This window comes from Saccopteryx leptura, chromosome X (genome assembly GCF_036850995.1).
Source record: "Saccopteryx leptura isolate mSacLep1 chromosome X, mSacLep1_pri_phased_curated, whole genome shotgun sequence".
Lineage (NCBI taxonomy): Eukaryota > Metazoa > Chordata > Mammalia > Chiroptera > Emballonuridae > Saccopteryx > Saccopteryx leptura.
In genome coordinates this window covers 773092-800229 of record NC_089516.1, presented here as the reverse complement: position 1 = coordinate 800229, position 27138 = coordinate 773092, and the positions used below count along the sequence as shown (strand labels likewise).

General features: G+C 51.0%; 1 protein-coding gene across 1 annotated transcript; it reads left to right on the top strand.

Moving 5' to 3' along the window:
- Positions 1 to 24: 24 nt before the first annotated feature.
- On the top strand, positions 25 to 21197 carry LOC136386190 (arylsulfatase D-like). The gene is made up of 11 exons (XM_066357680.1): positions 25 to 136; positions 3286 to 3438; positions 5264 to 5385; positions 7927 to 8049; positions 10516 to 10939; positions 13568 to 13704; positions 15327 to 15464; positions 16387 to 16549; positions 17559 to 17680; positions 19940 to 20737; positions 21121 to 21197. Exons 1-10 carry the CDS (start codon positions 93 to 95, stop codon positions 20302 to 20304), a joined length of 1791 nt encoding a protein of 596 aa, XP_066213777.1. The 5' UTR covers positions 25 to 92; the 3' UTR covers positions 20305 to 20737; positions 21121 to 21197.
- Positions 21198 to 27138: the final 5941 nt, after the last annotated feature.

Genomic DNA, 27138 nt, shown 5'->3' with positions numbered 1-27138 from the left:
GAGATTAAGCAGATTAGGGAGGAAGGGAGGGGGCGGGGCTGGGGCGCAGAGCGCGCGGGGGCAAGGTCCGCTGCGTCTTGCTCGGCTCCGCCATGGGACCGGTGGCTCGGAGAGGACGCGCCACAGCCGCCGCCAGGTGCGCGGGAGTCCGGGACGCAGCCTCCCTGGAACTGGGGACGCGGGGTGGGGGTGCAGGGGAGAGTGGGGAGGGCAGTCCGGGGCGAGCGTGGGTCCCCGGGAAAGAACTGTGTGTACTTAGAAGTCACCAAAACGCCGCCTGAGACCGGCTCCGTCCCGGACGCGACACAAAGTAGCTGTGGTGCCGGCAGTGCCCCGCCCCACGCGGTGAGGAGACGCGGGACAGGCCGGAGGAGGAGGAGGGGAAGCGGGAACGGAGGCGGAAGCGCACAGCAAGTCAGAGAAAGGCAGGGGTGGGTCCTCTCCAACGCTCCAAGAGGCGCATCCTTGGCTCCTCCCCGGCTCGGCCGAGTCACCGCCCACCCCCACTGTCTGAGACGCGTTAAGTACAAACCGCGGAGTCCCCCTCCCCCCCCCCCCCACCCTGGAGTGCGATCGGGTCCCCATTTGGGGACCTCTGTCTAGGACACGCCCTCGTGGCCCCTCCTCGTATCCCCGGAGTGTGGCCTGATCCCCCCCCGCCCCCTCCCGCCGCAACAGTCTCCCGCCCCGCGCTCCCCTACCCGCAACGCTAAGACACGCCCCGTCCGCCCGCGCGTCCCCGCCTTCCCCAACCCACAACACTCCCCAAGACTCAGCGACTCTGCCCCTAACCGCGTTCCCCGCCACTCGGCAGCGCCTCAAGTCCCCCCACACACACACGCCCGGGTCCCGCGGGAGCACTGTCGTCACTCCCCAGGGCGCAATCGGGGAACGAGAGTCACAGCACCGGGGACCCCACGGAGCTGCGAGCCCGAAGCCCGGGAATCAGAATCAGAGCCACCCTGGCGCCGCGGCCCTCGGGGTTATAGGGCGGGGACAGTCGGGGACCCGCCCCGTTCGCTCCACGTTCTTTTGGGCACGTGCGCCCGCGCGCTCCCGGCGCCTGCTGGCTGCCGGCCTTTCCAACGCGCGCGGTCACCGTGTAGTCAAAACCGCGGGCTCTTCCTCGGGGCCCGGCGTCCGGTGCTTTTAATCTGCGCCTCTGCCTGCCGGGACTTGGGGCACGCTTGGCGTCTCCCGCCCGGAGAAAGGGAGGCGCCCGGCGCTCACCCTCGCAGCCCGCCCTTCCGTGCGATTTGAACCGTTTTGGCCTCTTTGCACAGTGTTGAGAAGGAGGCGCTTGGATTCAAAAAGCACCGTGCGCGAACTGATCCACACTACTTTCCGCGGCGTGTTAGGACTGTTAACAAAAGGGCCTGTCTAACCCTGTCGGAGTTTTTATAGGAGTGTGTTTGACCCAAACTGGCGACGGACAGTAAACAAAAACAAGAACGCAAGGCCAGCACATGCGCAATCCTTCTTCTTCTTGTCAGTTCAGATCAAGCCCTGGCAGGGGCAGCCCCGAGCTGACCATTGAGTCCGGCAGGATGGAGGCCTCCCGTCTCTGTAATTTACACTTGAAACATTCGGTCAACAGTAACAGGAGACTAACGCGTTGACTCAGAGTGGCAGAGAGATTAATTTAACGCTCCCGGGAGCCAGGAACCTCAAAGCTGGGGTTTTTAATTTGTTCCCGAGTAACCTGAGTTTGATCACTTAACTTGATGATACTGTATTCTGGTTACCAGGGTAACAAAGTGGGTTCAACGTTTGACAACATTCCCATGAGTTACTCCACATCCTTTTACAAAGTAACTCTGTGAGTACCTGCTCTATTCTGTAGCTCTTACTCCACATCCTTTTACAAAGTAACTCTGTGAGTACCTGCTCTATTCTGTAGCTCTTACTCCACATCCTTTTACAAAGTAACTCTGTGAGTACCTGCTCTATTCTGTAGCTCTTACTCCACATCCTTTTACAAAGTAACTCTGTGAGTACCTGCTCTATTCTGTAGCTCTTACTCCACATCCTTTTACAAAGTAACTCTGTGAGTACCTGCTCTATTCTGTAGCTCTATAGGGCTTCCTGGATGAATATTAAATAGAATAGCATACTCCTCCCTCTCCCCAAGGGAGGGATCGAAAAAAAAAACGCTCCTCAAAAGGGCCGTTTGCCCACTTAATTTATACACCGGTGCTGAAAGGGAAGTCGGAAGGGGGTTACAACGAAATCTGTGGGTGACAGGTTAGGGGGTGCTGGAGAAACGAAAGCCTGGAAGTCTCTGGGACTGGATTAAAAAAAAAAAAAAAAAGGCCCTGGCCGGTTGGATCAGTGGTAGAGCGTTGGCCTGGCGTGCAGAAGTCCCGGGTTCGATTCCCGGCCAGGGCACACAGGAGAGGTGTCCATCTGCTTCTCCACCCCTCCCCCTCTCCTTCCTCTCTGTCTCTCTCTTCCCCTCCCGCAGCCGAGGCTCCATTGGAGCAAGGATGGCCCGGGCGCTGGGGATGGCTCTGTGGCCTCTGCCCCAGGCGCTAGAGTGGCTCTGGTCGCGACAGAGCGAAGCCCCGGAGGGGCAGAGCATCGCCCCCTCGTGGGCAGAGCATCGCCCCCTGGTGGGCGTGCCGGGTAGATCCCGGTCGGGCACATGCGGGAGTCTGTCTGACCTTCTCTTCCCGTTTCCAGCTTCAGAAAAATACACACACACACACAAAAAAAAAAGGTAGTTCACAGTTAGCTATTAACATGGTAACAGGGAACAGCAGGTTTGTGGTCTTTGCGCTGATGAGGTTGGGTGTGCTTCCAAGCCTGGGGTGGGTGAGAGGGACAGGAAGGAAGTTGCTTTGATATTCCAAAGGTATGTTATGGGTTATGTTACTTTGATGGAAGAGAGGTGGGGGCGGGAGGGGGGGAGAAGAGAACAGACAGAGAACAGACAGGTTCCTGAAGGAAAACACTGGCTTTTGTCAGGAGAAAGACCTGGCTGTCCGCCTGGAGCCACTCTCAGCTGGCAAGTGTTCATTCTGGACCATCCTGTGTGTCTGCTGAGTGTGTAAGGCTCACCGTGCCGGCCTCTCCCCCGAGCTGGTCAGGTTGACTGTGTGGTTTCGTCCACACCGTGCCAGCGACCGGGACACAGGAGAAACCCAAGGTCAGGTGCCATCCCTGGTCGAATCCTCACCTGGCGGGCCAGCTCGTTTGAGAGGGTGACTTCATTCCAAAGTAAGAGATGTGTTTGTTTGTTTGTTTGTTTATTTGTTTGTTTTCTGCCCTCTGCTCTCCGTCCAGGGGCTGGCGGTGGCCGGATCTGGTCACCCTGGGTCTGCTTCTGAGCGCCTGCGAATTAAAAGCAGCCATTGCTTTCAAACCAAACATCCTGCTGATAATGGCCGACGATCTTGGCATCGGGGATCTCGGTTGCTACGGGAACGACACACTGAGGTACGTGGGAAATGCTGGTGGGGGTCTGTGAGAGCAGGTGTGTGCATTTTGGCTGAATTCCAAGAAAAGAAAATTATTCTTCCAGAGGAGAAAGAAGGTCTTACACTTTTCCAAGAACATGGAACTGTGGTGGGCGGGAATGTTTTTTTTTATGGTTGCTTTAACAAGTGACCAGTAGCATCCACTGGATATGAGAACAAACGTCGGAGACTTTCAGGAGTTAAGATGTTACTTTATTGGCCAGTTTAACCTGCGCAGGGGCGAACTCCCAAGATGTCCGGAGACACCTACCCACAAGGAGCTGCAGACTGAAGCCGCACCTGGAGCTTACAGCCAGGCCCTTATATATCCTAAGTGAGCAAGCTTATAGTACAGAAGCAGGTGTGGCAGTTTAGCGATTGGCTAGGGAGGTCGCACGCATCATAGCAACAGGGGCCGGTTTTAGCTTAGTGGTGAATTTCAAACCTAAACTTGTGATAAGGGTCTCTAACCTTCTTTGTTCTCAGCCTCACAGGAGCCATATCAGCACTTACTGTTCCTTCCATAGTTACACTCTTTGCAGCACTCCCTGTTCCTTCCATAGTGACACTCTTTGCAACACTCCCTGTTCCTTCCATAGTGACACTCTTTGCAGCACTCCCTGTTCCTTCCATAGTGACACTCTTTGCAGCACTCCCTGTTCCTTCCATAGTGACACTCTTTGCAGCACTCCCTGTTCCTTCAATTGTTACACTCTTTGCAGCACTCCCTGTTCCTTCCATAGTGACACTCTTTGCAACACTCCCTGTTCCTTCCATAGTGACACTCTTTGCAGCACTCCCTGTTCCTTCCATAGTTACACTCTTTGCAGCACTCCCTGTTCCTTCCATAGTTACACTCTTTGCAGCACTCCCTGTTCCTTCCATAGTGACACTCTTTGCAACACTCCCTGTTCCTTCCATAGTGACACTCTTTGCAGCACTCCCTGTTCCTTCCATAGTTACACTCTTTGCAGCACTCCCTGTTCCTTCCATAGTTACACTCTTTGCAGCACTCCCTGTTCCTTCCATAGTTACACTCTTTGCAGCACTCCCTGTTCCTTCCATATTGACACTCTTTGCAACACTCCCTGTTCCTTCCATAGTTACACTCTTTGCAACACTCCCTGTTCCTTCCATAGTGACACTTTGCAGCACTCCCTGTTCCTTCCATAGTTACACTCTTTGCAGCACTCCCTGTTCCTTCCATAGTTACATTCTTTGCAACACTCCCTGTTCCTTCCATAGTTACACTCTTTGCAACACTCCCTGTTCCTTCCATAGTTACATTCTTTGCAACACTCCCTGTTCCTTCCATAGTTACACTCTTTGCAGCACTCCCTGTTCCTTCCATAGCTACACTCTTTGGCAGCCCCAGTACTCCCTGAATCTAACATGACCACCCAGGGAGTTCCTTAAAACAAGAGACGATGGTCCTTCCTCAGTCCCTGGAGACCAGACGTCTGAGGTCCAGGGGTCCCAAGGCTGCGCTCCCTCCGGAGGCTCCAGGGAGGGTCCCCCTGCCTCTCTCTTCAGCTCCTGGGGCTCCAGGCGTCCCCGGGCTGGTGGCCGCCTCCCTCCCGTCTCTGCCTCCGTCCCCACGTGGCTTCTCCTCTGTGTCTGTGTCTCCTCCTCCGTCTCTTCTAAGGTCCCTGTCACTGGGTGCCTGCAGGGTCCCCCCCTGACCCAGGGTGACTCCTCTCACACCCTTCACACAGTCACATCTACACAGACCTGATTTCCAAGTAAGGTCCCTCTGGGATGCACCTGTCCCGTTCCGGGCAGTGACGTGTGTGTGGTTTGCTCAGGACGCCCAACATCGACCGGCTTGCCGAGGAAGGCGTGAGGCTCACGCAGCATCTGGCGGCCGCCCCGCTCTGCACCCCGAGCAGAGCTGCCTTCTTGACCGGGAGACATTCTTTCCGATCGGGTGGGTATCGTGGAGAAAACGGCGGGTCCGTATCCGCTCAGGTATCATTTTTTTTTTTTTTTTTGTATGTGTGACAGAGACAGAGAAACAGAGAGAGGGACAGATAGGGACAGACAGACAGGAAGGGAGAGAGACGAGAAACATCAATTCTTCGTTGCAGCTCCTTAGTTGTGCATTGATTGCTTTCTCATCTGTGCCTTGACCGGGAACTCCAGCAGACCAAGTGACCCCTTGCTCAAGCCAGCGACCTTGAGCTCAAACTGGTGAGCCTTGCTCAAACCAGATGAGCCCACACTCAAGCTGGCAACCTCGGGGTTTCGAACTTGGGTCCTCCGTGTCCTAGTCCAATGCTCTATCCCAGCGGTAGTCAACCTGGTCCCTACTGCCCACTAGTGGGCGTTCCAGCTTTCATGGTGGGTGGTAGTGCAGCAACCAAAGTATAAATATTATAAAAAGATAGATTTAACTAGAATAAGTTGTTTTATAAAAATTTATTCTGGCCTGACCAGGCGGTGGCACAGTGGATAGAGCGTTGGACTGGGATGCATAGGACCCAGGTTCAAGACCCCGAGGTCGCCAGCTTGAACACGGGCTCATCTGGCTTGAGCAAAAAGCCCACCAGCTTGAACCCAAGGTCACTGGCTCCAGCAAGGGGTCACTCGGTCTGCTGAAGGCCCGCGGTCAAGGCACATATGAGAAAGCAATCAATGAACAACTAAGGTGTTGCAACGCGCAATGAAAAACTAATGATTGATGCTTCTCATCTCTCTCCGATCCTGTCTGTCTGTCCCTGTCTATCCCTCTCTCTGACTCACTCTCTGTCTCTGTAAAAAATAAAAAAATTAAAAAAAAAATTTATTCTGCCAAACTTAGCGAAAACCCGACATAAAGTACTTGGTAAGTAATTATTATTATTATAATATGCTTTAACTTGCTGTCACTCTGCTTTATTCATTTTATAAAGTAAAGTGACTTTCCTACTTTATAAATCACCATGACTGTGGAACCGGTGGGTGGAGAGAAAATGTTGCTACTAACAGAGATACAAAAGTGGGCGGTAGGTATAAAAAGGTTGATTACCCCTGCTCTATCCACTGCGCCACCGCCTAGTCGGGCTCACGTATCATTTTTAATAATCGGGTAGCAATACTGGAGACACAAAGAAAACAGTAAGAACATAGCCTGCCCTTTATTGCCTTCTCATTCCATAAATCTCTGTATTATGCAGTCACGAAAAAAAAAAGAAAAAAAGGTCATGATTATTGAAAAGGCAGAAGGCTGAAACTCCCCAGGGGTGGCTGACTATGCTGTTGCGTTTATCTGTGTAAATATTTGCATCAGCACGGGCGGGAAGTCACAATTTCAGGTGAGCCGTGGGAAGGTGTTGGGGACTGAAGGATGTCCCCGAAAGGTGCCACATTTTGACGCCCAGAACGTTTCCGTCTGGGGCAGCAGGTGAGGATGTGAGGGTCAAGGACATGCAAAGGAGCCCCGTCATTACAAGTGTCCTTAGAAGACGGGAGCCAGGGGACGAGGGTCGGAGAAGCAGGTGTGAGGTTGGAAGGAAGGAGTTGGAGTCATGTCCTTTGGCGACAGAGGAAGCCACCAGGAGCCAAGGAATGTAGGCAGCTTTTAAAGGCGCTTAGCCTTGAAAAGGCTTTTCTTTTTAAATTTTTATTTATTGATGGATGTATGAATGATGGATGGATGGATAGATGAGTGGATGGATGGGTGGATGGATGATGAATGGATGGATGGATAGATGAGTGAATGAATGGATGGATGGATGGATGGATGAATGATGGATAGATGAGTGGATGGATCGGTGGGTGGATGTATGAATGATGGATGGATGGATAGATGAGTGGATGGATGGATGGATGAGTGGATGCATGGATGGATGAGTGGATGCATGGATGGATGTATGAATGATGGGTAGATGAGTGGATGGATCGGTGGGTGGATGTATGAATGATGGATGGATGGATAGATGGATAGAAGAGTGGATGGATGGATGGATAAATGAATGACGGATAGATGAGTGGATGGATGAGTGGATGGATGGATGGATGGATGGATGAATGACGGATGGATGGGTAGATGAGTGGATGGATGGATGGATGGATGATGGATAGATGACTATGGATGGGTGGGTGGATGGACAGATGTATGGATGGGTGGATGATGGATGGATGGATGGATGATAGATAGATGAATGGATGGATGGGTAGATAGAGATAGATAGATAGATAGATAGATAGATAGATAGATAGATAGAGCAAAACTGACTCAGGTGAAGGCTGAGGGATTCCCACCCTCAAACTACTGACATTTGGGACTGGATGACACTCTTCGCTGGGTCTCCCCTGTTCACTGTACGGTGTTTCCACCCACAAGATGCTCCTGGTCTGCTCTCCCGGTTGTAACAAGCAAAAACAACTCCAGCCGGTACACAGTGTCCCCTGCAGGGCTGTGCAGACTCATCCCCAGGTGACTGCCCCCAACAGAAACCGAGAGCCTCTTCTCTGCTCTGCCCCACAGGCATGGACGCCACCGACGGATACCGGGCCCTTCAGTGGAACGGAGGCTCAGGCGGACTCCCCGAGAACGAGACCACCTTCGCCAGGATCCTGCAGAGACAGGGTTATGCCACAGGCCTCATAGGTACCCGTGCTCACAGTGGCCGGTCACCTTGGAAACAGTGATTCCAAGACGATGTGCTCTTGTGTTTACTGGAATTTCAAGTCTGTGTATCGGATCCGGCTCTGACCCCTGATTGCCTGGTCCACACACTCGATCTGTATTTTAAAGGATGTTATATGCTTCACGTTCCAAATCGTAGAAAGCTTTTGGAGTTCAGAGATCCTCATGTCTAGTTGTTTTGTTTTTTATTTTTTTCCATGGTGTTCACCTTTTCCCAGTATTTTTATTTTCCTAAAATGTAGCTGGGGAAATAAAGGTAGATTAGAGCAGATTTCTGCAGGTTTTGAAGACATCTTGCAAATGGGGGGAAGGCAGGCAGTGAGCAGGGACCCAGTTTCCACTCCGAACGTCCAAGTCACGGCAGACATACTTTGGAATCTTATTGATCCCGTTTTGTGCCAAATGGGAGCTGGCCGAGGGCCTGGGGCACGTGACGTAGACAGAAAGTGCCCCCCCGGACAACCCACATCTTCCATTTGGTCCCAGAGATTGAGATTGGGGTGGAGGGGAAGATTGTAACGTTCCGTCTCTGTGGTTTTGTTCTAAGTAGTTGTTGCTTCTAAAAAAATGTATAATGGCATCATGATTATTATTAGTTGTTACTTTCCGAGTCATAACATTTTTCGAGAGCCAGCTCCTGTTTTCAAGGAGTTTGGTATTACTAAATGATATTAGTATGTTATTATTTTTTAAAGATTTTGTTTATTGATTTTTAGAGAGAGAAGAGAGAGGGAGAGAAACGGGTAAGGGAGGAGCAGGAAGCATCAACTCATAGTTGCTTCTCATATGTTCCTGGATGGATAGATGAATGGATGGATGAATGGATGATGGATGGATTGATGGATGGATGGATGAATAGATGATAGTTGGATGGACTGATGGATGGATGGATGGATGATGATGGATGGATGGGTGGATGATGGATGGATGCATTGATGGATAGATGGTGGTTGGATGGATGGATGGATGGATGATGGATGGATGGATGGATGGATGGATAGATGATAGTTGGATGATGGATGGATAGATAGGCAGATGATTGATGGATGGATGGATGGATGGATGGATGGGTGAAGGCTGGGTGGATGCATAGATGGTGGTTTGGATGGATGGATGGATTTAGATGATGGATGGATAGATAGATGGATGGGTGATGGATGGATGGATCATAGATGGATGATGGATGGATGGATGGATGGATGGATGGATTTAGATGATGGATGGATAGATAGATGGATGGGTGATGGATGGATGGATGGATCATAGATGGATGATGGATGGATGGATGGATGGATGTGTGAATGGCTGGGTGGATGGATAGATAGATGATGGATGCTGCATGGATGAATGGATGGATGGGAGCATTGTTAGCTGGATGAATGGATGGATGGATGGATGGGTGGATGGGTAGATGATAGATGAATGATTGGATGGATGGATGGATGGATGGATGAATGATTGGATGGATGGATGGAATGATGGATGGATAGATAGATAGAGCAAAAACTGGGCAAGCCTGGGGTCTTGAACCAGTGACTTCAGCATCCCAGGTAGACGCTCTATCCTCTGTGCCACCACAGGTCTTGTGAGTTATTTAGTAGCAGAGTGATGTAGCGTGAGAAGTGTTTGACCCCAAACACCCCAGGAGATCTTAAACCTTCAGTTGCTTGATAACCTTCATTTCCATCGATACCTTCATTCGAACTCGTGAAGCCCACGGTACCCATCTAAACACCAACATCAAATTCACGTTGTTCCTCCTCCCTCTGTCAGGTTTCTATTATATTCCCCTTTCCTTTCAAATTTTTCTCATAGTCCTTTTTTCCCCCCTCTCAACTTTCTATTATCCTTTCTCTCTTTGGAATTTCTATCTTTTTTTTTTTTTTTGGTCTTTAGAATTTCCACCCTGTCCCTCTTCCATTTCAAATTTGGCCAGTTCACGCGTGCTTCGAGGTGAGAACATCCAAGTCCTTCCAACAGGGGACCTTCCACATAGCTTTCTGTCTTTTTTTTGTATTTTTCTGAAGCTGGAAACGGGGAGAGACAGTCAGACAGACTCCCGCATGCGCCGGACCGGGATCCACCCAGCATGCCCACCAGGGGCGACGCTCTGCCCACCAGGGGGCCATGCTCTGCCCCTCTGGGGCCTCGCTCTGCCACGACCAGAGCCACTCTAGCGCCTGGGGCAGAGGCCAAGGAGCCATCCCCAGCGTCCGGGCCATCCTTGCTCCAATGGAGCCTTGGCTGCGGGAGGGGAAGAGAGAGACAGAGAGGAAGGAGGGGGGGTGGAGAAGCAAATGGGCGCCTCTCCTATGTGCCCTGGCCGGGAATCGAACCCGGGTCCCCCGCACGCCAGGCTGACGCTCTACCGCTGAGCCAACCAGCCAGGACCGCTTTTTGTCTTAACGTCTTGCGTCTGGTCTCCAGGAAAATGGCACCAGGGCGTCAACTGCGAGTCCCGCACGGACCACTGCCACCACCCGCTCCGCCATGGGTTCGACTACTTCTACGGCCTGCCCTTCACGCTGGTGAACGACTGCGACCCAGCCCGGCCGCCCGAGGTGGACGCGGCCCTCAGGGCGCGGCTCTGGCGCCACACCCAGCTGGCGGCCGTGGGCGTCCTGACCGCGGCGCTGGCCAAGGCCGGCGGGCTGGTCTCCGCCCCCTGGAAAGCTGTCGCGGGGGCGGCCGGGCTCCTCCTCCTGGGCTTCGGGTCCTGGTACGCCAGCTTCGGGTTCGTGCGCCGCTGGAATTGCATCGTCATGAGGAACCACCACGTCGTGGAGCAGCCCATGGATTTGGAGAGGGCGGCCCGGCGTCTGCTCAGGGAAGCCGTGTCCTATATCGAGAGGTACTTCGACCTCCACCTTTGTTCTTCTTCTTCTTTTCTTTTCTTTATTTTATTTTCTATTTTTTTAAGCTTTTGTTATTATTTTGTTTTTTACAGAGACAGAGAGTCAGAGAAAGGGACAGATAGGGACAGACAGACAGGAACAGAGAGAGATGAGAAGCATCAAACATCAGTTTTTTGTTGCGACAACTTAGTTGTTCATTGATTGCTTTCTCATATGTGCCTTGACCAGTGGGGCTACTGCAGACCGATTGACCCCTTGCTGGAGCCAGCGACCTTGGGTCCAAGCTAATGAGCTTTTGCTCAAACCAGATGAGCCCCTGCTCAAGCTGGCGACCTCAGGGTCTCAAACCTGGCCTGGGTCCTTCTGCATCCCAGTCCGACGCTTTATCCCAGGGGTCCCCAAACTACGGCCCGCGAGCCTCATGCGGCCCCCTGAGGCCATGTATCCGGCCCCCCTGCCGCACTTCCGGAAGGGGCACCTCTTTCATTGGTGGTCAGTGAGAGGAGCACATTGACCATCTCATTAGCCAAAAGCAGGCCCATAGTTCCCATTGAAATACTGGTCAGTTTGTTGATTTAAATGTACTTGTTCTTTATTTTAAATATTGTATTTGTTCCCCGTTTTGTTTTTTTTACTTTAAAATAAGATATGTGCAGTGTGCATAGGGATTTGTTCATAGTTTTTTTTTTATAGTCCGGCCCTCCAACGGTCTGAGGGACAGTGAACTTGCCCCTTGTGTAAAAAGTTTGGGGACCCCTGCTCTATCCACTGCACCACCGCCTGGTCAGGCTCTTCTTCTTTTCTTTAACATGTATTATATATTTTTTTATTATAGTTGACACACCATATTATAATATTTCAGGTTCAGGGGTACAGCATAGTGGTAAATACTTATATAGTTCTCACAAAAGAATCCTCTGAGAAGTCTAGCGCCCACCTGGCTCCCTCCGTAGAGATGACCATATGACTGACTCTGTTCCCCGTGCTGGACGTGACGTCCTGTGGCTGTGCTGTGACTGCCCACCTGTGCCTCTCAGTCCCTTCCCCTTGGTCACCTGGACTCCCAACCTCCCTCCCGTCTGGCGACCATCTGTTCTCTGTGTCTGTGAATCTATTACTGTTTGGCTTGTTTATTTATTTTGTTTTTTTAGATTCCACATATGGGTCCTTGTCTTTCCCTGGCAGGCTTCTTTCACTCAGCATAATGCTGTCCGGGTCCACCCGTGCCATCGCAAATGTTAAGATTTCTTTTCTTTTTCAGGGGTGTGTAGTATTCCATTGTGTAAATGGACCACAGCTTTTTTTATCCGTTCCTCTCCTGAGGGGCCCCTGGGTTATTTCCAGATCTCAGCTATTATAAATAATGCTTCCATGAACACGGGGGAGGGGGGTGCCCATATTTTTGAATTTGTGTTTTGAGTTTCTTCAGCTACATTCCCAGAAGTGGAATCACTGGGTCATAAGGCAGTTCCGTTTTTAATTTTTGGAGGAATCTCCATACTGTTTTCCACAGTGGCTGCACCAGTCTGCATTCCCACCAGCAGTGCGGGAGGGTTCCCTTTTCTCCACACCAAGGGGTCCCCAAACTTTTTACACAGGGGGCCAGTTCACTGTCCCTCAGACCGTTGGAGGGCCGGAGTATAAAAAAAACTATGAACAAATCCCTATGCACACTGCACATATTTTATTTCTTTCTTTTTTTTTTTTTTTTTTGTACTTTTCTGAAGCTGGAAATGGGGAGACAGTCAGACAGACTCCCGCATGCGCCTGACCGGGATCCACCCGGCATGCCCACCAGGGGGCAATGCTCTGCCCATCTGAGGCGTCACTCTGTCGAGACCAGAGCCATTCTAGCGCCTGGGGCAGAGGCCAAGGAGCCATCCCTAGCGCCCGGGCCATCGTTTGCTCCAGTGGAGCTTCGGCTGCGGGAGGGGAAGAGAGAGACAGAGAGGAAGGAGAGGGGGAGGGGTGGAGAAGCAGATGGGCGCTTCTCCTGTGTGTCCTGGCCGGGAATTGAACCCAGAACTTCCACATGCCAGGCCGACGCTCTACCGCTGAGCCAACCGGCCAGGGCCATATATCTTATTTTAAAGTAAAAAAACAAAATGGGAACAAATACAATATTTAAAATAAAGAACAGATAAATTTAAATCAACAAACTGACCAGTATTTCAATGGGAACTGTGCTCCTCTCACTGACCACCAATGAAAGAGGTGCCCCTTCCGGAAGTGCGGCGGGGGCCGGATAAAGGGCCTCAGGGGGCCGCGTGCTGCCCATGGGCCATAGTTTGGGGACCCCTGCTCCACACGCTCGCCAGGGCGGTTGTTGACTTACTGATGAGAGCCATTCTGACAGGTGCAAGGTGACATGTCACTGTGGATTTCATTTGCGTCTCTCTGACGATGTGTGACCGTGGGTGTCCTGTCCGTGGGCTCCTGCCCACCTGAAACCACCCCAGGTGAAGAGGGAGATGAGGTCTAAGACCACCTGAGTCTCCTCAGATGGCTTGGGAAGCATTCAGCCTCCGACGGATTTCGGTTTCCAAAGCTCGAGTCGGTCTGCCTTGCAGGAAGGGTCCCTCCCGGCAGCCGCCGTGTCGAAAGGGACTGTCTCTCCGTTTCAGAAACAAGGACGGGCCGTTCCTGCTCTTCCTGTCCTTGCTGCACGTCCACATCCCCCTCGTCACCGCGCCCGAGTTCCTCGGGAAGAGCCCGCACGGCCTGTACGGCGACCACGTGCAGGAGATGGACTGGCTGGTGGGTAAGTCCGGCCGCGACTCGGCGGCACGCGCTCTCGGCGTGACCGCCGACAACGGTGACCCACGGGGCCGCCTGGCTGGGCGGCGGGTTGCCACAGGGTAAGAAGAAAGAAAGAATACCAAGAATGTTCTTCCGGCCTGACCTGTGGTGGCGCAGTGGATAAAGCGTCGACCTGGAAATGCTGAGGTCGCCGGTTCGAAACCCTGGGCTTGCCTGGTCAAGGCACATATGGGAGTTGATGCTTCCAGCTCCTCCCCCCTTCTCTCTCTCTGTCTCTCCTCTCTCTCTCTCTCTCTCTCTCTCTCTGTCTCTCCCTCTCCTCTCTAAAATGAATAAATAAATAAATAATTTAAAAAAATTAAAATAAAAAAAAAAAGAATGTTCTTCCAGGCCAGCGTTCATGTGTCCCTCTGCTCCCTTCTGATTTCTCGGTGCGCTCTGGTGCGGATGTCTCTCTTCTGCAACGTCACGGGGGCCCCAGGTGGCCACGCGCCAAAGTCATCGACTCTTCGTTCCAGACGTTGAAACGTTGACATAAGAAACGACGCTCCGCTCCCAGACTGTAAAAAGTTTTCAAGGGGACAGGCACGAATGTCTGTTTGAGATAAGAAAGAACAGCGACTCAGGAAGCCGTGATTCAGGCGGGAGCTCGGATAGCGTCCCCATGAGGACACCAAGGTGATGGGTGGTTATGAGGAAGGGACAGGGGACGGTGACGTGCGCAGCAGGGTGCCGTTGTTGCTATAGGTGCAGGTGACGTGAGGTGGCAACGCTGACTCTAGCACTGGGTTTAATCACCAGTCACGGGGCTGTCCGTCCAGTGGTGACGTACCTGCTGTCTGGTCACCTTTGCAAACAGTGCTTGGGGACAGCAGGTGGCTGTGGGCCCCGTGCAGAGGTCATTTGTCCTGATTCAGCGTCCAGAGGTTTGGGGCGTCGCACGTGCAAGACGGCTCTTCTGGGACGGCAGCTTCGGCTCCGTGTGGAAGGGACTCTGTTTATGTTCCTTTTATCAAGTGTTTCCCGAGGCAAACACAGGGGGCATCAGGGGACCAGAGAAGGAGGGAGCACGGGACCGTGGCCCCCGGGGTGTCTCATCAACCGGCTTCCAAGTTCTGTCCGGGCTCCGTCAAGAAAGCAGGTTCCGTGGTTTGCCGGTGGCCCTGCCCGGCTGTGCCCGGGCGTCCGCCTGCCCACGCCCAGAGGTGCTCGGGGCCCCGGCTTCCTCCTGTCTGTGGGCAGGGCTCTCCCCTTCCCCCGTCCCTCCCCACGGTCCCCCCTCCTCGCTCGCACGATGGACACGCAACCGCGGCAAACTGAGCGCGTGCCGCGGGCAGCCTGCCGGCCGTGCTTGCTTCCTGCTTCCTTCACTGCTGGCATTGTGGCGAGCAAGGTTCTGAACCCCCGTCTTCCATCACAGTGAGATGCGTCTTCACGTGTTGCGGTCTCCTTTGTCACTGCGGCAGCAGCCTGGAGTTGGCGGTCCCCTTTTGTGACTCTGGGAAGCAATGATTTATTTATACACAATAGCCGGAAGAAGGACTTGTGTCCAGGTCGCCGATGAGGCTGTTTTATGTCCTTTGCCCTGACCTGTTCCTCTGCTTCCACCTGTTTTCCGTCCAGGTCAGATTCTCAACGCCCTGGAAGAGAGCGGTGTGGCCAACGCCACCTTCACGTACTTCACGTCTGACCACGGGGGACATTTGGAGGCAAGGGACGGAGAAGGCGCCCAGCTCGGGGGATGGAACGGAGTCTACAGAGGTAAGACCCCGGGGGGCGTCTAGGAGAGGGGGACGTCAGTAAGAGCAGACTCGAAAGGTGTTTGTTGGGCGTTCACTATACGCCACGTAGGTTCCCCGGTCCGATACCGAGTCCATCCAGAATTTTTAAAAATTAAAAAAAAGGGCCCTGGCCGGTTGGCTCAGTGGTAGAGCGTCGGCCCAGCGTGTAGGAGTCCCGGGTTCGATTCCTGGCCAGGGCACACAAAAGAAGCGCCCATCTGCTTCTCCAATCCTCTCCCTCTCCTTCCTCTCTGTCTCTCTCTTCCCCTCTGCGGCCAAGGCTCTACTGGAGCAAAGATGGCCCGGGCACTGGGGATGGCTCCTTGGCCTCTGCCCCAGGCGCTAGAGTGGCTCTGGTCGCAGCAGAGCGACACCCCGGAGGGGCAGAGCATCGCCCCCTAGTGGGTAGAGCATCGCCCCCTGGTGGGCGTGCCGGGTGGATCCCGGTCGGGCGCATGCGGGAGTCTGTCTGACTGTCTCTCCCCGTTTCTGGCTTCAGAAAAATACAGGAAAAAAAAATTAAAAAAAGGAAGGAAATGAGCAGAACCACCCTTGTGTTTGCATGAAATCACAGTAACGCCTGTGAACTTATCCTTGATTGTGTTGGTCGAGACAGTCACACAAAGACTGCCCCGAGTTTCATGGGGGGGGGGGGACCGGTGTGGCCCGCACCTGCTGGTGGGGGCGTCACAACCTTCTGGAACGACCCCTGTGGCCAGCCTTAGGAGATAGAATACTGCTCACAAATAGGAAGGCATATTTCAAAATGAATGTGATGCAATAGAATAGACCCCCTATTTCTGCGGGCAGCACCCCAAGCTGCCATCACGGGCACCGAGGCACGTGGGTGTCTGTGGACAGACACACTCGGTGTGTGCGTGCCACTGTCACTTTACTTACAGGCGGCAAAGGCATGGCCGGCTGGGAAGGCGGCATCCGTGTGCCCGGACTCTTCCGCTGGCCCGGGGTGCTGCCCGCCGGCCGGGTCATCCACGAGCCCACCAGTCTGATGGACATCTTCCCCACCGTGGTCCAGCTGGGGGGCGGCGAGGTGCCCCGGGACAGGTACGGGGCCACCCAGGGAAGCCGTCTACGGTTGCGCGGAGACACGACATGCACGTGCCGTGTCACCCTGGCGTGTGATGAGACCTCTGCTTCCCTCACACCCGACACTTTTCCCAGACACGGGGGAAAAGCTAGAATGTAAAAAACACTAAAAAACATTCCGAAGCCCTCCAGCGTCGGGGACAGCTTCACGTGAAATAGCCACGTGGATGATGGATGGATGATGGATGAATGACTGGGTGGATGGATGGATAATGGATGAATAGATGATGGATGGATAGATGATGGATGGATGGATGGATGGATGGATGGATGGATGGATGAATGATGGATGATGGATGGATGGATGATGGATGGATGATGAGTGGGTGGATGGATGGATGGATGGATGAGTGGGTGGATGATGGATGGATGGATGGATGGATTGATGGATGATGGATGGGAAAAACATCAGATGAAGTGACATCCGGGGTCCAAGATGCCCCAGTGTTGGAGAAATGTTAGACCTCTGCACCACAAGGCGGAGATGAACTCCTTAGAAAGTGACGCGTTAGAAAACATCCCCCTCCCGTCATTCCCTGGAATGCGGTCTTGCCCGCAGGCTGAGGAAGTTATGAATAGTAGGATTTAAAATCCATTTCTTAGCCCTGGGCAGATGGCTCGGTGGGTTAGAGCGTCATCCTGGTCCGCAGAGGTGGCCAGTTCGAGCCCCGGTCAGGGCACGTGCAGGAGGAGATCAGTGTGCTTCTCTCTGTCTCCTCCGCAGCTGGAATTCGAGAGGACTTTGTGTTAACATCCGAGGTGACAGTGGTGTGTGTGTCTGTGTGTGCTGCTCATGGGACTCTGAATAATAGATGGCCTTGCAGTCGGGTCACAGCTCAGGGAGACAGCTGAGCTCTGAGTCCACCTGCCGGCAGCTGGGCACTTGCAACCCCGTGAGCTGGTTCCCGGGTGCGTAGCCCAGGCAACCTTGGCCTGATTCCTTCCTGCTCTCTCCTCACTGCATCAGGGTGATTGACGGCCGCAGCCTGCTGCCTTTGCTGCAAGGAGCTGCCCGGCGCTCGGAGCACGAGTTCTTGTTCCACTACTGTGGGGCGTCTCTGCACGCCGCGCGCTGGCATGACACGCAGAGTGAGTACCCGCCCGCCTGGCAGTGTGGGGCTGTGTCAGCTGGGATGTGCCACACACACAGAAACAAGAACATGTTGTTGATGGATAGATGATTGATGGATGCGTGGACAGGTGGACAGATGGATAAATGGATGGATGGATGATGGATGGATGAATTGATGGATGAATGATGGATGGGGGATGGATGGATGGATGGGTGGAAGGATGAATAGATGATGGATGGATAGATGATGGATGGATGGATGGATGATGGATGGATGATGAGTGGGTGGATGGATGGATGGATGGATGAGTGGGTGGATGATGGATGGATGGATGGATGATGGATGAATGATTGGATGGATGGATGGATGGATGGATGAATGACTGGGTGGATGGATGGATAATGGATGGATGAATAGATGATGGATGATGGATGGATGGATAGATGGATGATGGATGGGTGGATGATGGATGGATGGATGGATGGATGGATGGATGGATGATTGGATGGGTGGATGGATGGATGACTGGGTGGATGGATGGATGGATGATGGATGGATGGATAGATGGATGATGGATGGGTGGATGATGAATGGATGGATGGATGGATGGATGGATGGATGATTGGATGAATGGAGGGATGGATGATTAGATGGAAGGGAACATGGATGAGTGAATGGATGGATGGATGGGTGATGGATGAATGAGTGGATGGATGGATGATGGATGGATGATGAATGCATGGATGGATGGATGGATGAATAGATGGATGAATGATGGATGGATGATGGATGGATGGATGGATGGATGATGGATGGATGGATGGATGATGGATGGATGAATAGATGATGGATGGATAGATGATGGATGGATGGATGATGGATGGATGGATGGATGGATGGATGGATGATGGATGGATGATGAGTGGGTGGTTGGATGGATGGATGGATGAGTGGGTGGAGGATGGATGGATGGATGGATGATGGATGAATGATTGGATGGATGGATGGATGGATGACTGGGTGGATGGATGGATAATGGATGGATGGATGGATGGGTGGACGGATGGATGACTGGGTGGATGATGGATGGATGGATGGATGGATGGAGGGATGGATGATTAGATGGAAGGGAACATGGATGAGTGAATGGATGGATGGATGGGTGATGGATGAATGAGTGGGTGGATGGATGGATGGATAGATGAAGGGATGGATGGATGATGGATGGATGGGTGGGTGGACGGATGGATGACTGGGTGGATGGATGGATGGATGGATGAATGATTGGATGGATGGATGGATGGATGCATGGATGATGGATGGGTGGTGGATGATATAGGGATGGATGAATAGATAGACACATAGAGAGAGACAGATAAGGACTGACTCTCGTGGTTATGGTTCCGGGTGGTCTGACATCTGCAGGGCAAGCCGGCAGCCTGTTAGGTGTGATGCTGGTCTCTTGTGTGTGGCAGTTAAAAACTCAGGCAGTGAGTCTGCTGTGGTCTGGAGGCACAATTCCTTCATCTTTGGGGGCCTCTATTTTCTCATAACTTCTTCAACTGATTGGGTGAGGCCCACCTACACTAGGGAAGACAGTCTGCTCATTTGAATGTTAAACTCGTTTATAAAAAAAACAACACAGAATGCCTTCATGGGACATGTAGACTGCTGTTAGGCCACCTATGTGGGTATCCCAGCCTGGCCACGCTCACACATGGAATTCCCTGCCACAGAAGAAATCCTTCTCTTACCAGCTGAGAAGAGACTCACTCGATATCTCCTGGGGGGTGGGGGGGAGGGTGGCAGTGGGTGCCCCATTTACGGGGGAAGGGACTTCACTTTGTGCTGTCCTGTGAGTGGCTACATTATCTGCCAATCATGGAGTCCAAATGAACCTCTCACGGACACAGCCAGACCTGTGTCCATCAGGCCAGTGTTACTGTTCGATATTGATTCAACGAACAGTTAGAGGCAAAGGGTGAGAATGTCCCAGTGGTCCCGCACAGAGCGACACCGAGCACTTTGAGATGAGTCTTGTTGCTTCTCTGAGCCTGGAGTACAGGTGCGCGCGCACACACACATGCACGCGCGCTCACGGATAAGACAGCGTGGATGTCCCACGTGCTCACCTCAGCTTGCATTCTTCTCTCTTCTTTCTTTGTATCCTGGGAGGGGGGGTGTTGGTGAACGTACCTTAGTGTCAGGACCTGGGCCAGGTGCCTGCTGTGGGTCAGGCTCCTGCTGCCCTGACCACCTCCCTGTTTGCATTTAGATGGAAGACTCTGGAAGGTCCACTACGTGACCCCGCGGTTCCACCCGCCGGGCGCGGGGGCCTGCTACGGCCGCGGCGTCTGCCCCTGCTCCGGGGACGGCGTGACCCGGCACAGCCCCCCGTTGCTGTTTGACCTCTCCACGGACCCCTACGAGGCACGACCCCTGTCCCCGGACTCGGAGCCGCTGTACCACGCGGTGGTTGCCAGGGTGGGCGAGGCCGTGGAGGAGCACAGGGGGACCCTGAGCCCCGTGACTCCGCAGTTCTCCCTGACCCGCATCCTGTGGAAGCCGTGGTTGCAACCTTGTTGTGGGATCTTTCCCTTCTGCTCCTGCCGGCAGGACGAGGACCCCGGGGGGACGTGACCTCACGTGGTCTAGACCGCTGCCCTCACCTCGTAGCGCCTCCCACATGCGGGCGAGGGTGTGGAGAAAAGGGAGCCCCCCCCCCCCCCCCCTGCACTGCTGGTGGGAAGGCAAGCTGGTGCAGCCACGGTGGAAAACAGGATGGAGTTTCCTTAAATCGTTACCAGCAGAGCTGCCTTCTGACCCAGTGACTGCACTTCTGCAAATTTACATGAAGGGAATAAAAACAGGACTGCAAAGTGGCTCATGGCAAGAATCTCTACAACACCTGTGACGTGAATACAACCTCAGAGTCCATCAGTGAAGGCATGGATCAAAAACATGTGACATAGATAGATATAAATAGAGATAGATAGATAGATGATAGATGGATTAAGATAGATAGACAGACAGACAGACTATACGTATGTCTGCAGTGCACTATACATGGATGGTTGGATGGATGGATGGATGGATGGACGGACGGACGGACTATACGTATGTCTGCAGTGCCTTATGGATGGATGGATGGATGGATGGATGGACTATACATATATCTGCACAACAGATAGATGATAGATAGATAGACTGTACATATGACTGCAGTGCACTATAGATGGATGGATGGATGGATGGATGGACTATATATCTGCAGTGCATGATATAGATAGACTATACATATGTCTGCAGTGCACTATGGATGGATGGATGGATGGATGGATGGATGATAAATAGACTGTACATGTCTGCAGTGCACTAAGATGGATGCATGGATGGATGGATAGATAGACTATATGTATATCTGCAGTGTACTATACATAGATAGATAGATGATAGATAGATAGACAGACAGATAGACTATGCATATGTCAGCAGTGCACTAAGATGGATGGGTGCATGGATGGATGGATGGATGGGTGGATGGATAGATAGACTGTACATATGTCTGCAGTGCACTAAGATGAATGGATGGATAGATATATAGACTATATGTCTGCAGTGCACTATACATTGATAGATAGATGATAGATAGATAGATAAACAGATAGATAGACTATGCATATGTCTGCAGTGCACTATAGATGGATGGATGGATGGATGGATGGATGGATGGATGGACGGACTATATATCTGCAGAGCGCGATAGATAGATAGATAGACAGACAGACAGATAGATGGTACGTGTGTCTCCAATGCACTACTACTCACCCAGAAGAAGGAAGGGATCTTGGGGAAAATAAACGGAAAGGAAGTACAGCCAATAAGATAAAAAGAGTCCCATTAAAATGGAGTGGAGCTGCCATCCCTGAGGAAGTGTCTTGCACGGCCGACGCCCCAAACCTCTGGACGCTAGAACAGGACAGAATGACCTCTGCATGGGGCGTAAAGCAACCTGGTGTCCCCTAGTGCTGTTTGCAAAGGGGACCAGATACAGCAGGTATGTGAGTACCGGATGGACAGACGGCTCCAGATTTAACCCACTGTTCAGAGTCTGCGTCATGTAATGTCACCTGCACCCATAGCAATGCCTCCCTGCTGTGGGTGTCACCGTCCCCTGTCCCTTCCCCATAAACACCCATCACCTGTGTCTCCTCATGGGGACGCTATCCGAGCTCCTGTCTGAATCAGGGCTTCCCAAGTAGCTGTTCTTCCAAACCTCAGATGCGATTACCTCTCACTGTTCATAGACCTCTCAAAGCTGAAATCCCGTAAATTATAAATTATACCCCTGGTCAACAATTACTGCAAAGACCTCTTTGTCTCTGTTGTTGACTTTTTCTTTCTCTCCCCCCCCGCCCCCAGTTTTATTGAGAAATGATGGACATCCGTCACTTTATGTTTAAGGTATTCAGCATCATGACGTCACTTCTGTTGTGAGGTCACCACACTAATGTTAGGTAACACCCATCACCTCAGAGAGATACTATAAAAGAAGAAAAATGCTTTTTTTTTTTCAATTGTGATGAGAACCCTTGGGATTCACCCCCCCTAATGGCTTTCCAGTACGCCCCACGGCCCTGTTCGCCCTCCGCGTGATGTCGTGTGTCCCCTCCTCAGAAGCTGGCATCCCGCACCCCTCGACGGCTGGGGACCACCCATCGGATCGCTTTCTCTGTGAATCTCGGCAGTTTGGTTTTTGTTTTTTTACACTGCACGTAGAGTGAAATCGTGCGGTCCTTGTCTTTCTCTGTCTGACTTATTTCACTCAGCACAATGCCCTCCGGGTCCGCCATGCTCTGGCCAATGGCAGGATTCCCATTTTGTTTTGTTTTTTTTATGGCCAAGTAATAGTCCTTATTATACAAGTGCTAATGGCGGGTTCTCCTTTTTCATGGCTGAGTAATATTCCTTTGTGTGTGTATATGTGTGTATGTGTGTATATATATGCACTGATGACAGAATTCCCCTTTTCATGGCTGAGTAATATTCCTGTGTATATATTTACTAGTGGTAGGGTTTTCTTTTTCATGGCCAAGTAATATTCCTTTGTGAATGTATATATGTCTGTATGTGCCAAGGGCATGATTCCCTTTTCTCATGGCCAAGTAATATTCCTTTGCATGCATATATATGTGTGTGTGTACTCACACACAAATGGCAGGATATCCTTTCTCATGGCTGAGTAATATTCCTGTGTGTGTATATGCACTAATGGTAGGGTTTCCTTTTTCATGGTCGAGTAATATTTCTTTGTGCGTGTATATGTGTGCCAAGGACAGGACTCCCTCTTTTTTCACAGCTTATTAATATTCCTTTGTATATATATATGCACTAATGGCAGAATTCTCTTTTTCATGGTCGAGTAATATCCCTTTGTAGACATGTACTAATGGTAGGGACTGAGTAATATTCCTTTGTATATATGCACTAATGGCAGAGTTCTCTTTTTCATGGCTTAGTAATATTCCTTTGTATATGTGCACTAATGGCAGAGTTCTCTTTTTCATGGCTTAGTAATATTCCTTTGTATATGTGCACTAATGGCAGAGTTCTATTTTTCATGGCTTAGTAATATTCCTTTGTATATATGCAAATGGCAGAGTTCTCTTTTTCATGGCTTAGTAATATTCCTTTGTATATGTGCACTAATGGCAGAGTTCTCTTTTCATGGCTTAGTAATATTCCTTTGTATATGTGCACTAATGGCAGAGTTCTCTTTTTCATGGCTTAGTAATATTCCTTTGTATATATGCACTGGTGGCAGAGTTCTCTTTTTCATGGCTTAGTAATATTCCTTTGTATATATGCACTGGTGGCAGAATTCTCTTTTTCATGGCTGAGTAATATTCCTTTGTAGACATGTACTAATGGTAGGGACTGAGTAATATTCCTTTGTATATGTGCACTAATGGTAGGGTTTCCTTTTTCATGATTGAGTAATATTCCTTTGTATATGTGCACGAATGGCAGAGATCTCTTTTTCATGGCTTAGTAATATTCCTTTGTATATGTGCACTAATGGCAGAGTTCTCTTTTTCATGGCTTAGTAATATTCCTTTGTATATGTGCACTAATGGCAGAATTCTCTTTTTCATGGCTGAGTAATATTCCTATGTGCATGTGTATGTGTGCGCCAAGGGCAGGATTCCCACTCTTTTTTCATGGCCGAGTAATTTTCCTTTGTAGATATGTACTGATAGGTTTCCTTTTTCATGGTCGAGTAATATTCCTTTGTAGACATGTACTAATGGTATGGGCTGAGTAATATTCCTTTGTATATATGTACTAATGGTAGGGTTTCCTTTTTCGTGACCGAGTAATATTCCTTTGTATATATGTTCTAATGGCAGAATTCTCTTTTTCATGGCTGAGTAATATTCCTTTGTATATATATACCACCTCTTCTTTATTTGTCCATCCGTGGACAGAAAGAGCTACTTCCCAGGAGCTCCGCTATCAATTCCGGTTGGCTCTTGTTTCTTCAGTCTACCCACCCACCCCCACCGCCACCCACAACTAACCCACTCAAACGGAAGGAACCCGCTCGAATGAAACCATACCTAAGCCGTCAGCTCAACGACAGATTCCAATGTCTCAGTTCTTAGAGACCAGGTAACCAAGTCACATTGCGCTGAATCAGGCCAGGAGACCGCTGTGAAGAAGGGGTTCCTGGATAGAGACGGATTGGGGGGCAAAAACCCCAGCCAGGACAATAGCTCCCCACCACTTAGACAATTCTTAACATCTCTAAACGATAGTTTACACAGAGAAGTAAACTTGTGCAACCTTCAAATGCGAAGGAGGACTCTAAATACTTTAAAGTTCTACTTTGGGTGAATTTAAATCTATTTTTAAATTATTTTTAAATATATTGTAAATAGAATTCTTTCAATGACAGCTGACATTCAATATCATTTTGTATTAGTTTCAGGTAGACTGCTTAGTGGTTACACAATCCTACACTTTTATAAAGTGATCTCTGGATATCCCCTGTAATAATTCATATTATTACAATATTGTTGACTATGTTCTCTATGCTCTACTTTGGCGATTCAACTTTTGGGGAATATATTCAAAGAAACCCAAAACATGAATTTTCTAAAGACTGTAGGCATCCCCCATGTTCATTGCAGCATAATTTACGATAGCCAAGCTCTGGACACAGTCCAATTAATTGCCTATCGATAGACAAGTGGATAAAAAAAAAAAATCCGTGGTCCCTTTAACCCAATGGAATATTAATCAGCCACAACAACAAATTCCATCTGACCATTTGCAGGAGCACGGATGGACCCACCCTGCAGGGTGTCCTGCCCTGTGAAACAAGTCGGTCAGAGAAAGACAAATATTATGGGATCTCACTTATACGTGGAATCTAAAGAGTGCTATAAACAAACAACAAAAAAATAAAGTTAGGCCCTGGCCGGTTGGCTCAGCGGTAGAGCGTCGGCCTGGCGTGCAGGGGACCCGGGTTCGATTCCCAGCCAGGGCACATAGGAGAAGCGCCCATTTGCTTCTCCACCCCCACCCCCTCCTTCCTCTCTGTCTCTCTCTTCCCCTCCCACAGCCAAGGCTCCATTGGAGCAAAGATGGCCTGGGCGCTGGGGATAGCTCCTTGGCCTCTGCCCCAGGCGCTAGAGTGGCTCTGGTCACAGCAGAGCGACGCCCCGGAGGGGCAGAGCATCGCCCCCTGGTGGGCAGAGCGTCGCCCCTGGTGGGCGTGCCGGGTGGATCCTGGTCGGGCGCATGCGGGAGTCTGTCTGACTGTCTCTCCCCGTTTCCAGCTTCAGAAAAGAAAAAAAAAATGAAGTTAAATGTTATTAAATGCATTATTTTCTAGCTCACTAAGGGGCTTGTAACCAACCTGACTCCTGGGACTGTCTTTATAATTTATTTTTTTTCCCCTTGAGGATTTGACCACGTGGTTCACTTGCTCATTCTCTGCTCATAATCTTGGTTAGCCATTGCTCAATCTTGGAGCTATTTTGATCATTCCACTCATCCCTTTTTTTTTTATTTTGCTACTAAACTTAAAAGAAAATGTGTTTCATCTGCCAAGTTCACACACCGGGGGTGCTTGGACTGGCACCAACATGTTTCGACGGGTGTTCTCTCTGCCAAGAAATAGTCCAATTTTGTTTCTCAGGACGGTGGAGGGAGCTGGGACGGAAGCCATCCGGTGTTTAACGTGAGGCGCTGTCCTGATCTGTCCACACAGAGATCCGTCAGATCGGAATAGATAATCGCTTTGCCAGCAGCAACTCCTTCTGCCTCAGCTTGTCTCAAATTCCACACAGGCCCTGGCCGGTTGGCTCAGTGGTAGAGCGTCGGCCTGGCGTGCAGGGGTCCCGGGTTCGATTCCCAGCCAGGGCACACAGGAGAAGCGCCCATCTGCTTCTCCACCCTTCCCCGTCTCCTTCCTCTCTGTCTCTCTCTTCCCCTCCCACAGCCAAGGCTCCATTGGAGCAAAGATGGCCCGGGCGCTGAGGATGGCTCCATGGCCTCTGCCTCAGGTGCTAGAATGGCCCTGGTTGCAACAGAGCAACACCCCAGATGGGCGGAGCATCACCTCCTGGTGGGCATGTTGGGTGGATCCCGGTTGGGCGCATGCGGGAGTCTGTCTGACTGCCTCCCCGTTTCCAGCTTCAGAAAAATACAAAATAAATTCCACACAGATACGCAGCCACCCCGACACTGTCCGTGTGCCTTCCTTCACGAACCAGATGGTGGCGCCGGTGGGCTGTGACTCAGCAACTCGGAGAGGCAGAACTATTAAGCTGTGTCCACCTTAACCCACCTGGCCATGTCAATAAACCTCAATAAACCATGCTTCTGCTCCCCATGTTATTTCTGTCTGCCCCCAAAGAATCACATAGTCCTAGGACAATAAATTTTTTTCTTTTAATTCTCTTTCTGTCCCACAACGTAAATGATAGTATAGGTCCAATCCCAGCTCTCGAGGATTGAACTTGTATGATTCTGGAATCCCGACATTAGGCAGGGCAGGTGTGGACACTGGTGTTCTTCAGTACAGTGTCATACCTCTGACGGATGTTAGAAGTCATCAAGATGTTCTTGAACTTCGCATGGACTGTTTTTAGAACATGTCACAGTGCTTATCAGATAGAGAGAAGTCAGTAAACATGGCATGGATGGATAGATGGATGGATGGATGGATGGATGGATGGATGGATGGATGGACGGACGGATGAATGGATTGATGGATGGTTGGATGGACGGACAGATGGATGGATGAAGGGATGGATGAATGGATAGATGAGTGGATGGATAGGTGAATAGATGGATGGATGGATGAAGGGATGGATGAATGGATAGATGGGTGGATGGATGGTGGATGGATGGATGGTGGATTTATGGATGGATGGATGGATGGTGGATTTATGGATGGATGGA